This window comes from Petaurus breviceps, unplaced genomic scaffold (assembly GCF_028583685.1).
Source record: "Petaurus breviceps papuanus isolate PSGF00001 unplaced genomic scaffold, PetGlider_PUasm1.0 90723, whole genome shotgun sequence".
NCBI classification, from domain to species: domain Eukaryota; kingdom Metazoa; phylum Chordata; class Mammalia; order Diprotodontia; family Petauridae; genus Petaurus; species Petaurus breviceps.
Window position 1 is genome coordinate 485,146 of NW_027187323.1, and position 13,564 is coordinate 498,709.

The 13,564-nt window shown below is 50.3% G+C and overlaps 1 protein-coding gene across 1 annotated transcript in view; it reads left to right on the top strand.

The window, feature by feature from the left end:
- Positions 1–13,564, top strand: part of BCL9L (BCL9 like) — a 34,647-nt gene that overhangs the window by 9,273 nt on the left and 11,810 nt on the right. Inside the window, 1 exon segment of the mRNA XM_069066638.1 lies at positions 12,733–13,114. Within this exon segment, the coding sequence (XP_068922739.1) occupies positions 12,809–13,114 (306 nt within the window). The 5' untranslated portion in view covers positions 12,733–12,808.

A 13,564-nucleotide genomic window follows, 5' to 3' on the forward strand; every position in this document is an offset into this window, starting at 1 on the left:
CTCTCTCTCTCTCTCTCTCTCTCTCTCTCTCTCTCTCTCTCTCTCTCTCTCTCTCTCTCCCCCTCTCTCTCTCTCTCTCTCTCTCTCTCTCTCTCTCTCTCTCTCTCTCTCTCTCTCTCTCTCTCTCTCTCTCTCTCTCTCAGGCCTCAGTTTTCTCACCACTGTGCTTGGTAACATCATTATTATCAAATGCTGGGAGTGGCCAGAATCCCAAAAGGCCCGAAATCTTGTCCTGTAACATCCCTTCCTAATGTAGCATAGCATTCTTCAGGGTGGCCTTAGTTAATGTTTTTGAAAAACTTTTCTTAAGTTCCTGGTTCCTCATAGGAGCAGGTATGAGAGCCAGAGGGACCTCAAAGGCCATGTGGTTCAACACCCTCCCCCGCCCAACACTTTTGACCATTAAGGAAACTGAATTGTAGTGAGGTTAAGTTGACTAAAGTAAGAGCTGGGCTTTGAACTCAGCTCCTGCTTCTTGAGTTAGGACTCTACTGTACTGTACTGTTTTCTACATTGACTTTTGGCTTGGACCAAAAATTGTGGATGTATGGTTTGACAAAAGACATTCTTTTTGCAAAGATTCATTAAAAGATCTCTTTACATTACTCAGATTCAGAATTGTCCCAGAAAATCTAAAGTACATGGCCCCCATTCCTACCTGCTGATACATCCTGCCCTTCTCGGCTTCCCCCAAGGCTGTTCTGGGAAGTGTGGTCTGTATAGTCATGCATGACCTTAAACCTGAGACAGGTAACCTGGGGAAGTGAAAGGAAATGATGGGCTTGAAATTGGGAAGTCTCAAGTTGAATATAGCAAGGGTATTTAGTAGCTGTTATTGACCATAGACAAGTCCTCTCTGATCCTCAGTCTCCTCATTGTAAAATAGATGCTACTTTAGAGGGTTGTTGTGGGGGAAAGGACTTGTAAATCTTAAATAATTAGAGAAGTGGGAGTTATTATTAGACCTGGCTCTGCCACCATACAGCTGTGTGACCTTGGGCAAGTCAACTCACTTTTCTGAGTGTTTTGTCATTTCTAAAGTGAGTAGGTTGGATAGATGATCTGTAAAGTCCCTTCTAGCCCAATGGTTCTCTGTTCCTGGAAGGGTGGGAGGTGGGGTGGAAGGAGAGATGGTAGCAGTTAGGAACTGTTAGGTCACTGTCCCTTTTCCAGGAACTGAGACTTAACACATTCTAGGGCACTGATTGACAACTCCTCCAACCTATCTGTATAAAACTCAACCTAGGCACTGCTCTGGAGAAGCACTGAGTGAGGGATCTGGGGACTCCTCCCAGTCCTCAATTTCCTTGGTGAAGCCCAAGATGATTATGACTGGGTACCTGCCACTGGCAGGGAAAATCTGGACAATGTCCACACAGTCACCACTTAATGCCCAGGGGTAACGTTTAGGGCGGTGGGGAAAAGCATTGGTTCAAGTGAGTGAATAAAAGTTGGGACCCTGGGATAGGAAGAAAACTGACTGAACTCCGGCATAGCTCCCAGAACTCCAAATGGTATTGGAGGTGGAAGGAGAGTGAAGAGAAGGGCCTCTGGCAAGGACTAGATGGGGCTGGGGCTGGGACTTTCTATGAAGTTTACAGGATTGTAGTGGGAAGAGAATTGAAACTTGTGAGCCTAAACCTCAGTTCAAATCCCAGGCTTGACATCACACTTAATCCTAACACAGTCCCAGCCATAGTAGGCGCTTAATAAACGTTTATTGATTGTTTGATTAATCTCTGAGTCCATTTTCTGTTCTGCAAAATGGGGATAAGAATGATAATAATATCTGCCTTATTAGGATATTGTTAAGGATCAAACAAAATAATGCTCCCTCAGCTAAATGTAAAGTGCTTTGTAAGTGGTCAAGTATGTGGAAAGAGCCAGATTTGGAGTCATGTAGCTCTCATGTAGCCTTGGGCAAGTCATTCCTCCAACCATTCCGAGACTCAGTTTTCTTCAGCCATAAAATGGAAGTGTTGAAGTACACTGTGTCTATGACTTCTTCCAGTTCCAGATCCTGAGATTCTGTTCTCTCTGGGTTTCTGGATTCCTCTAGGGTTGTGCTGTGCTTTTGGGGCCCAGGAGGGTGGGTTAATCAAGGTGAGGTGAGCTAGGCTGAGACAGGTGGTCTGGCCTTGGAGCTCCAAGCCCCTCCCCCATTCCTAGGACTTGGTGTCCCTATTTCAGGATTAAGCTGATTAGGATGTGGCGGAAACGCCTGGGATGCCAGGACACCTGGATCTGCTGTCCAAGACTAGACCCTGCCCTTGCCCTCTCGGGCCAGATGTCATGAGAGTGGCCTGACTCCACCAGTTAGCCTGGAAGGCAGAGAGGGCAAGCTATTTACCTGATCATGGGGTTCCCCTAACCCTAAGGCATTAAGGGGTGAGAGTGAGAGTGGACACAGGTGTGGCTTGGTGCCAGGGGCTTGGCTTGCCTCCTACTGACCACTGCTCCCTGCTGGGCTGGTCATGCTCATCTGTGCCTGTCTCCCAAGGCTTTCTCACCGGGCAGGCTAGGGCTATTTTTGGTAGCCGGCTGGGGCACTGGGGCTGGTTTCAGATGTTCCAATGTTAGCGGGAGAAAATGGGAACAGATGGCTAGAGGGTTCATATCATCATCAACCCTGGAGCAGTTTATTTATAGGACCTCATTAACCCTTGGGGGGCTGGCTGGAGCCACCCTGAAATATACAGGGTTCCCTGGTTAGGGGAGGCCAGGTCTTTCCCCCTAGATACCCGGTCCCAGCTCTCTCTTCTTCTACCTTTCCCACCAAAACTCCCTCAGGCCACAATCTTTTCTCTAAGACTGAGTGAGACCTGGGGAAGGCAGAGAGGGTGGAGCCCCCTCAGCCACCTTACTCAGAGGGGCAGAGGAAGCATGAAAAGAGCTGCAGAGAGCAATTTCTTGCCACCCAGAACTTTTTAAGAAGAAGCTGTAGTGAAGATGGCAGAGAATCTGACACAGGAGATTAATGAGAGCCACCCAAATGGCAGACATTGGCTTAGTGGCAGGGGAGTATTAAGTGGCCATGATAATAACTAAAGAAGTATAGGCAGTCATAACGCAAAGTGGAGGGTGTGAGCCTTTGAGAAAGGACCCTTTACGATCTGCAACCATAGAGATTCAGTGGAATCAGCAAATTGTTCCTGGACTCAGAAGACCAGAGTTCTGATCCTGCCAGGTAGCTGTGTGACCCTGGGCAAGTTACTGAACCTCTCTGAGCCTAGTTTCTCCACTGTGAGGTGGGACTCTTACCTGCAATATCTCACAGGGTGGTTGTGAGATAGTGACTTACTTTAACCTTAAAATGCTACATAATTGTGAATGGCTGTTATGCTAAAGACCTGGCTTGTGTGTGTGTCTCCCCATCCTTTTTCTTTCTTTTTTTTTTTTTTTGCTTTTTGGAGGGCAATTAGGGTTAGGAGACTTGCCCGAGGTCACATGGTTAGTTTGAACTCAGTTCCTCCTGACTCCAGGGCTGGCGCTCTGTTCACTGTGCCATCTAGCCGCCTTCCCCATTCTCTTTCATATATTTATAGGTAGCTGGGCAGTGCAGTGGATAGAGTGCTAGACCTAGAATCCAGCCTCAGACACTGACTAGCTGTGTGACCCTGGGCAAGTCACCTAACCTCTGCCCCAGTTTCCTCATCTCTAAAATGAAGATAATAGCCTTCTACATCCCAGGGTGGTTGTGAGGATCAAATGAGATGTAATTGTAAACTGCTTAGCATAGTGCCTGGAACATAGTAAGTCTATTTAAGTATTAGCTGTTGTCATCATCATGATGTAAGCCATGCCTTCCAATACATTTCACAGGTAACTCATTACTGCCTGGGTAGTAGAACTGCGTAGGTTCTACACATTTTAGTCCTTTGATGGGAGCCTGAGTATGTCAGGAAAGGTGTTAGGCCCTAACAGCGGCCCCAGTGTGTCAGACTCCCATAGTGTTTGAGTGCCAGGCACCCTGAATCCTGTCACTGGAAGTCAGCTGTGAAGAAAACTGACTTCAGATGCTGCTGGCGGGGTCAGCCCCAATATTGGGCAGATGGGAGAGATTGGCTAGCCCAGAAAAGTACCTACTACTGACAACTGGGTTAAAGGTACAGGATCATAGCTCTATAGATGGAGGGGCCTTAATAGCTATCTGTTCCAAACCCCCCCCCTTTATCTAGATGAGGAACCTTAAGCCCAGAAAACTTAAGTGATTGGTCCAAGGTTATACAGGTATCAAGAGACCAGATGGAATTTGAAGTTAGGTTCTCCCACCCCAAATCCTTGCATTCTTTTCCATGTCACCATCATGATAGGATGCCTGCATTCTAGAGCTCAATATTTTTGTGCTTTGTGAGTCATTTGGTGTTATATTTTGGGACTAGTAATTCTTTTGGAAATCCCAACCTTTCTCAGGTGTACTAAGGGGGAGAAAAAGGGATGTTCATGATTAGGTCTGGAGAATATGGAAAATCCTTGGAGGCCAAGGACCACTGATAACAACAGTATCTGTGCAGAAGGAGAGGTACAGAAGGGGTTAGCATTCAGCTTTGAGGAGCTGACCAGGAAAGATGGCATGTGGTAGGAAGAAATGAGGAAAACCCTTATCGGCTAAGGTACAGCTGTAAGAGATGGGCTTCTGGCCCACCTTCCTAGGAGATGTTTCCCTTCCTGGGAGTTTAGGAAGGGCACGTAATGTGAGGCTGCTGAAGTGGGCAGAGTTGGGAGAAAGATGGGCATTAGGGTCTGTGGACCTTGAATCCCTAACTTCAGTTTTCTAGGACGAGACATTGCTAGTTTTTCTGTCTTTCTTATAGAAAAGACCCAGGCCTCCAACCTGCTCAGCTCTGCCTGTACCAGCCCATATGCCCCTCACCTTCTATAAGGGGGCATGACAGTCTGGATGACAAAGTGTGTGAGGACATGCAGGCCTCTATGGGAACCCTAGATGCCCTGGGTCTGGGATGTGGTAGGAGAGGTAGACCATTAGTGCTGGCAGGGCATCACTGGGGGGCTTACCCATCTTGGGTAGTACCTGGGGAAAGAGCGGGTGTTGGGTTAGATTCCGGCCCGTGGCAGGCAGCCCATGCCAGCGGTCTACCCGAACTCCTCTCTTCCCACAATGGCTCCATTGTTCCAAGCAGGCAAGCAGCTTGAAGGAGGCTTCTTGGCCATCCCCCCCATCCCAAAACCAGGGCAAGCTTAACCCTTTGGGGACTAGGAATTGGGAAGGAGAGGCAAGGGGAACTGTCTCTACTTTTTCCTCCACTTACTTTTCTAGGAATCTGAGTTAATGGTGCTACCTGTCCCTGCATCACCTTAGCATTCATCCCAGAAGAAGCCACTTGGCCTTCCTCATTTGCCCTCTGAATAGCAGGGCTGGGGGAGCCAGTTCACGCCATTTCCCCCATTCCCCAGGACATTTCCTTCTGCTCTAGAATAGGGAGCTCCTGTGGAGGGCAGGGGGCAGTTGTCACCTCCCCACCCCACCACTATCTTGGCAAAGGTGCCAAGGGCAGGAAGTGCCAGTGGGGCACTCGGGTGGGGGCCAGATATATTTGGGTGGTTGGGGCATTCATTCCAACTACCACTGCCTGCCCTACTGGATCTTGAGCTCCTTCCTTCCTGTGTAACCAGAGCTGGGCTGGGCCTAGCTAAGGATTTCGGTGGATTTAAAGGGACAGTGCCATTTCTGCTCACCCCTTTCCCCACCCCTAGGCTGGAGGAAATCCTCCTCCCTCCTTCCCCTTTCCCCCCTATTCTGCCCCCTCCACTCACCCAAAGGTGGTGGGAAGGCTGGAGCCCAGGCACATAGTCAGCTACCTTAGACCTCATCATTGGGAGGAACAGGAAGGAGCTTTTGGTCTCCCATGGTCTCCCTTGGCCCAGCCAGCCCCTCCCCCCAGCCCTAGGCCCCCTGTCTCAGGTTGGGTTACCAGGCTCCTCCAGCTCCCCGTCCCAGAGCCTTTGGGCGGGTGGGGTGGGCGGGGGTGGGCTGTGGTTTCCTGTGTTGGTTGTTTGTGCCTGGCCCCAAGTGCCCGCTGTACCCGGCTCCCCCTGGGTTTCCTGCCTTGTCTTGTTTCCTTGTCCCGTCCCAGTCCCCTTCCCCACCCCCACCCTTTCCCTTACCAAGCTCCTTAGGAGAGAGCTAGCAGGGATTTGGACAGCGGCTTTTGAGGGTCCTTGGGAAAAGGAGGAAGCTGTGACTGTATTCCTTCAGTATTGGGGAATCCCTGATGGCCCAGGGGGTATCCCTGGGCCCCCAAGTTTCTGGCTGTACTAAGTCTGGCTGGAGGGGGTGGGGAGGTGACTTCAAGGCACTCCCAAGTTCACTCCAGGCCTTCTGAATGGTTAGTGGGTATTGGTGGCTGGGGCAGCTGGGGAACTTCCCCTGACCACTTCTTCCCCAGCCTCCTGGCTAAAAGTACCCTGACTAAGGAGGAATTTCCATGTCCCATCTGGGACCCTCGAAACAGCTTAGCTTTGCCCCTCATGGTCAAGAGCACTGGGCCTTCCCATGGAAACAGCCCTCGTTTGAATGGCTTTCTTTAGGTGTAAGAAGGGAGTGATGCCGGGAAGTGGGAGAAGGGGAAGGCCCCCAGAGCCTGGAAGTCCCCAGGCAGAGGTTCCTGGGTCCCAGAACAGCAAGCCAGGCCCCCCCAGCGGAGTTTCCTGCTGTGCTAATTGTCCTTTGACCTCCCCACCCCCTGTCTGAGTCATCACCTGCTCAGGAAGAGGAAGTGACCTCCTGCTTTGGGGCTTTCATGGGACTGCTCAGCAGCCCCAGGGATGGAGCAAAGACCCAGGAGTCCTGGCTCTCTTGGGGGGGTCTGTTGTGCCTGGCAGCCACTGTTTGCTAGGGCAGCAACTTTCTGGAGTCCATTGTCGGTGGCTGCTCCCCATTCCCATCAGGCTGACCTCTCCTCCCCACTAGTGTTCTATACCAGGGGACACCTGGGTGCATTGTCTTGGGACCTGATTTCATCCCTGTCATTAAAGAGCTTTTAACCTGAGGACCACCAACCTGTGACTGGATTTCAGGGATTCGGTAAACTTAGAAAAGAAATTACAACTTAATTTTCACTAACTTTTGCTTTGTTTGTAATCGTATGTATTTCATTTTGTGAATTTAAAAAACATTCTGAGAAGGGGTCTGTAGACTTCACCGGACTACCAAAGGGCTTTTTCATGTTGTGACCCGAAAAAGGCAAAAAATTTCTGCTCTAAGTTTTTTTGGTTTATTCTTGAACAGGACCTGGGAAGGAGGCTGAATATAATAAATTATAATAACAATATATGGGGATAATAGCAATTATATAATACTTTAAGTCTGGCAAATCACTTTATGTATATTAGCTCTTTTGATCCTTGTGAGAAAGGTGCTATCATTATCCCCATTTTACAGAAAGTTGAAACTGAAGCTGAGAGGAGTGAAGTGACTTGCTCAGGGCCACACAGCTAGTATGGTATTCATATTCAGTTCTCCCTGCCTCCAAGTCCAGCACTCTATTTACCACATGGAGCTGCCTAGAACGATCCTTGCAACTCATATCTGTCCTTAGAAAAAAGTTGGGTAGGGGCAGCTAGGTGGCACAGTGAATAGAGCACCAGCCCTGGAGTCAGGAGGACCTTAGTTCAGACATTTAACACAAAAACTAGCCATGTGACCTTGGGCAAGTCACTTAACCCCAATTGCCCTCAAAAGAAAAAAGAAAAAATTTGCTAGATAGTCAGTGAAGGATGGGGGAAGGGCACAGCAGCTGTATCCAGTGGTCATCTTGCCACCTAATAGGGCAAATGGGCAGGATGATTTTCATAGGATCACAAAAACAGAGCTGACTTTAACCACTAATTCAACATACATTTATTAAGTGGCTACTATGTTCCAGGCACCATGCTAAGCTCTGGGGATACAAAAAGAGGAAAAAGACAGTCCTTACCTACATGCAAACACACACACACATACAGACACAGAGATACATGCAGACACGCACACACACACAAGCTATAGAATGGATAAGTAGAAAACCTGAACTGAGGGAAGGCACCAGAATTAAGAGGGGTTGGGGAAGGCTTCCTGTAGAAGGTGGGACTTTAGTTGGGACTTGAAGGAAGCTGGGGAGGTCAGTAGTTGGGGTGGAGGAGTGAGAGCATTCCAGGCCTGGGGGACAGCCAGAGTGAATACTTGGAGCTATTTGTTATCTAGTAGCTAGATTCTAGTTTCTCACCTTTTAAATGAGAGAGTTATGGATCAGAGAAAGAAGTTAAGGGACTTGGCCAAATTTTGAACTCAGGTCTTTGGACTTCAAATTCATTGGCATTCACAGGCTTCCCTGGCATCATACTTTGACTAATCAGCCATGATGAGTTTCCAGACACTGGGCTAGCTATAACACATTGGGAGGAGATCTCTCCTCTCCGATTCTCATGAGTTTATGGAAAGGGAGATAACCTCACTATTTCTTGTTGTCTTTCTCTCCACTCCTCTGCCTTTTTCCTCTAGTGGATATGAGTCTTTCCCTCTGCGCAGGTGACTCACACCTGCACCCAGTGTATGTACACATATTGGCTCCCTTCCCCCCTGCTGAGGCAATGCTTCTCTTCCTAGGACATCTGAGCCTTTCTCCTCTCTCCTCACCTATGGAAGAGGCTTCTGACCTCTTAGGCACTGGAGTTGAAGTCTCCCCACTTAGACAACTGGGCTCAGAACTTGACCCATGGTGGTTGGGCTAGAGCTCCTCGTTGCCTCATTGCTCACCCTGTGTGTTGGGGTTGGGGTGGGTGGACCCTGGGAGCCTGAAGGGGAGGGGATGGGCTCCTGGAGAGGGCAAAGAAGGGAAGGGGAGGGGAGACAGAAAAGGTCTGACTCATCTGCTCTTGAATCAACTTGCCTGATGACCGGGTGGAGGTGAGGAGGAGGAGGAGGGAGGGTAGAGCTTGGAAAGAGGGGGCTGGGGCTACACCTTTGGGCTTTGTCTGGAAGGGCTCAGGAAGGGTTTGGAGAGCACTCCTAGCTTCTCAGCTCCTCTGTCTATTTTTTATTTGTTGGTTGGCTGGGTACAGGGTGAGGGGAACAATTTTCCATCAGTTAGATATCCCGGTAGCTCAGTTTTCTCATCCATAGTCTTGGAGGTCCTAGTCATTGGGCACTGAATGGCATTCTTATGCAGAGATTATGGTGGTTAACCAGGTACTATTGGTGTGAGGAAGGGGATGTGCCTCTTGCAGATAGCATGAATTCCAGCTATTAATCTAATGTCTTCCTCAGCCCCTTTTCCTATTTTCGAGGCCTGAGGTGGGTAGTGGTAGTGAAGAGAATCTGTGGGGGGGAGGGGTCTTTTGTGACACACGATAGGGGGAACAGAATAAAGCAGGGTGCTCTTTCCTGAAGACATCCTCCAGGAGGGCAGTGTGGGGCTGGGTTAGGAGTCCACAGACCTGGCTTCCTGGGAAGGTTTTGCATCTAACTTGAGGTATGGCAGTAGCAAGTCATTCTCCTAATCTGGCTATAGTTTCCTCTTCTGTAAAGTAAGGGGACTGGTGTTCTCTAATGTTCTCCTCGAATGTGAGAACTGGAAGTGATACCATAGATTTGGTATCTGTGATTTGGATGGTGGACAGTTTCATATGAACCCCTGGTCCCACCTTTGATTCTAGCACAGAGCCTGGCCCATAGCAGCTACTGAATTAATAGTTCGATTTTTGGAAGTTAGGATCATCTCTTCAAGCCTCAAAGCACCTGATTTTGAACTCTGGAAAGAGACTCCCCTAGAAAGTAGTTGAGCATGTTTTGAGGGTGTCTTTCTTGGGGTGGTGACCTATGGTCTGGACTCAGCCTTTTAAGGAAAGGGAGGGTCTTCCCGTGTCTCCTCCCACTAACCTGCTTGAAGGCCATTGAGAGGTGTATGCCTAAGTGGTCTCCTTTTTCCTGGGGCCTCAGAGTATTAGGGGAGAGAACCCAGGGGCCTGAGAAATGGAAGCCTTGTGTGCCACATTTTTGTGACTGTGTGCATCTTCATGTGCCTGGATTGAAGTTCCCCCCCCTCTATTTCTTTAATATGGATTCATCTGTATCCCTAAACCATTGACTTTTCTGTCTGCTGGCGGACTTCTAGCCCCATAGATTAGTTTCCTGCTCATTTGTGTTGGTGGAGCTCTGTCTGACCCTGGGCTGGCTCTGTTTCTGTTCCCATGTGTGCCCCTGTGTCTGTCTAGATCTGGTAGTCTCCTGATGCCATGTGTGGGTCTGTCTCTGGAGGATCTCTCTCTCTCTCTGTGTCTCTGTCAGTATATGTCTCTGTGTCTATGTGTGTATGCACACGTGCCTGCGGCCTGAGAAATTATACTGCAGTCATGCCAGTCTCTCTATACAGCAGGAGCTCAGCTCTTGGTTCTAGCTCTGCTGGATGAGGGGGGGTTAAGGGGGCGGGGGGAGGGGGGGGGAGGGGAGGCTCCTGCATTCTTGCGGTTGGGGAGGAATCTGAGCCAACATTACTGGTCTCCAGAGGAGCCCAGCTGCAGCCCCGGGGCCCCGCCAGGCCAAGACTCTCTCTGCCGGCACAGGCCTGCTGGGGATGAGCTAGGACCAGGACCAGGCCTTGGGCTTGGGGTGGGGTGGGATGGGATTATTTGCCCTCAGCCCCATCACTGAAGGGCATATAGCAAGGTTCAGCCGAGCAAGCCCTTGATAGCAGGAAATATGACGGATCATTGGATCACAGACTTAGAGCTGAAAGAGATGGTCTAGTCCAGCCTCATTTTACTGACAGGAAACTGGCCTGGAGGGGCTAAGTCATTTATCTGAGGTTATACAGCAACATTCAAACTCAGGTCCACTGACTACAAACCCCTCGCTCTTTTCTTTCAACCTGTTGCCTTTGTGGCCTCTGGTGTTAACTTCTCAAGGGAATTTTTTTTTAAGACTGTAAACTCCCTGAAGGCAGGGGCTTCCACTCTGAGGGGCTTGGTGGGGACTGCTGAAGTTTTTAATTGTAATAATGGTGAATGTGGCCCTAATTAAGACCACCCCCTTCTCCCTCCGGCTTTCCTGCCTTTGGCTCCTCCTCACCTAGTTCCTGTAACCCTGGGGACTTCTGGGTTGCTGGAGCCACTGACCAGCTCCCTCTTCACTTTATAGGAGATTTCCTTTTCCTTGGCTCCATAGATCATCAGGCCTTCAGCCGATGGGCATAGAGTATAGACATCTGAAGCTCTATCAGGTTGTAGGAGCTAATGGGAGCCTGTGAGGGGCAACCCCAGCTAACAGGAATAACATATACATGTGTGGGTATGTCCCAGATTGGGGAAGGGGAAGAGGAGATGGACTTGGATGACCAAAGGGTCGAGAAATGTCAGCATCTTGGAGACCGGAGGACCCCTGGGTTACCTGCAGGGTATGTTGGGGGGGGGGAGCCCTTAGAAAGAGGCAAGCTCTTTTCTTGCCAGTGGAACAGGCAGGCTAGTTGCATTAACCCAAAGGACTCAGGGAAGCCGGTGATTCTGATCAGATAACGTCCACGTCTCATGGGCACTTGGTGCTGACTATCTCTCGTGGGGCCCCCTCCCCACCCCCCCAATCCCCCTGCTTCGCCCTCTTCTGAAGACCTCCAGCTCTGTAGCGTGGGCTGAGAAAAGACTGCCCTCCCCACCATGTGCCAGACAGTGCTTGTGCGGTCTAGCTAAGGGGCATATTGCTAGCGGGTGGGCACCTGCCTCCTCCCCCTCCCCAGGAGAGGCAAGCAGACAGGGCCAGGCGGCGGCAGAAGCAGTGGCGGCTATAGCCGCCAGCAGCAGCAGCAGGAGGACAGCCGAGCTGAAATAAATCTGAACTGGTGTGGAATGAGGGGGGATAAATATCCTCTCCCCGTGATGTGATCTTTCCAGCGGCTATTAATAGGTCTCCGGGGAGAGGGATGGGGAGGGGGGGGGTTGGTGGGGGAGTGGGGCTGGGGCTTAAAGGGCCCACAGCCCTGGCTGCAGGAATCCTTGGCTCTCGGCTCTGCTGTTCTTGCTTTGGGAAGCTTGCTGTCCATCCCACCCCTGCCCCTCCCCTGCCTTCTGATTGCCTGCCTGTCTGTGGATCTGCCTGTTTCCCACTGGGGGACTGGGATGGTGGACCCCTGCCCTCTAGGTCATTTCCTCCATTTTCCTGAGGGAGACTTCTATAAGCAGTGATCCCACATCTTCTTGTACCCCTTTGGCTGGGAAGGGGATGGGATGGTTGGGGGAAACCAGGAGTGTGCTAGGGGTTGAGGAGGAAGATGAAGGGTTTGAGGGAGAAAGGGAAAAGCTCCAGGAAGAGGGGCTGTCAACATGAGGACCTGGGTTTGAATTCCCTTTCAAGAGTTGGTTGAGGTGATCAGTGCCTACTGGCTGTAACCCTTTTTTCGAAGGTATGAAGGATTTATGGGAAGGGAGAAGGGGTTGCCATAGAAACCAGCAAATCCAGGGGCCAGTGGATTTGAGACTTTGAGGTGGGTGCACTTGGGGATCTGGTTCCCTTCACACTAGGAGGCCCTTTGCTGATCTCAGCCCAAAGGAAACACCCCTCAGTCTAATGGGTCACTGGAGTAAATTAAGGCCACCGATTAGCTTGTTCCATCTCAAGACATTTTGTTTTCTTGATGGACACAAGGAACTATGCAGTTGAGTTGGCCCTTGGGCTACTTGGGTGCCAAGGTTAAGCCAATTCCCCACAAGATTAACTATTCCTTCTTTTTTTTCCCCTCCTCTTAGGCACCTCCACCTCAGGACAGGAGCCCCCGGCATCCTGCCACCATCCCTCCAAGGCCCTCCAGCCCCAGCCAAGCCAATGCACCCAGAAAATAAACTGACCAATCATGGCAAGACAGGGAATGGCGGGGCTCAGTCGCAGCACCAGAATGTGAGCCAAGGGCCCACTTGTAACCTGGGCTCCAAGGGTGTGGGGGCAGGGAATCATGGGGCCAAGGCCAATCAGATCTCCCCCAGCAACTCCAGTCTGAAGAACCCCCAGGCATCTGTTCCTCCCTTTGGCTCACTCAAGGGGAAGGTGAAGAGGGAGAGGAGCGTGTCAGTGGACTCAGGGGAGCAGCGGGAAGCTGGGACCCCATCCCTGGACCCAGAGGCCAAAGGTATCTAAAAGATCCTCTCTGTCCTTTCCTGTCACTCTCAGTCACCAGCGTCCCATCCTATAAGAACTGGGCATTTTCTCCTCTTTTTGCTCTGGTTTGGGGGCTAGGGGTGGAAGTACGCAGGGACTAGGAACTGGGTTTCATGGTATTATGGATAGTATCTCCATCTAGGCAGTACCAGTCACCAATGGGACACTTTGTGGGTGATGGAATCTCAGAAAAAGGGGTATTTAGTCCTTTTTCTTCCTTTTTACCCCACCCTGTGGAGAGGATAGGTGAAGTGCATTTAGGTGAGAAGTGGGAATAGGAGAGAATACCATTGTAGGATAAAGTGTGAAATACAGGTAGGTCCTAGCTCCCAGGCATTTCTAGTGTCCTGAACTGGTGGGAGCCATTTGGGGAAGGCACAGGGGCCTGGATGAGTAGCTGCTCCCCCCTCCCCCTTCTTCCCCCCC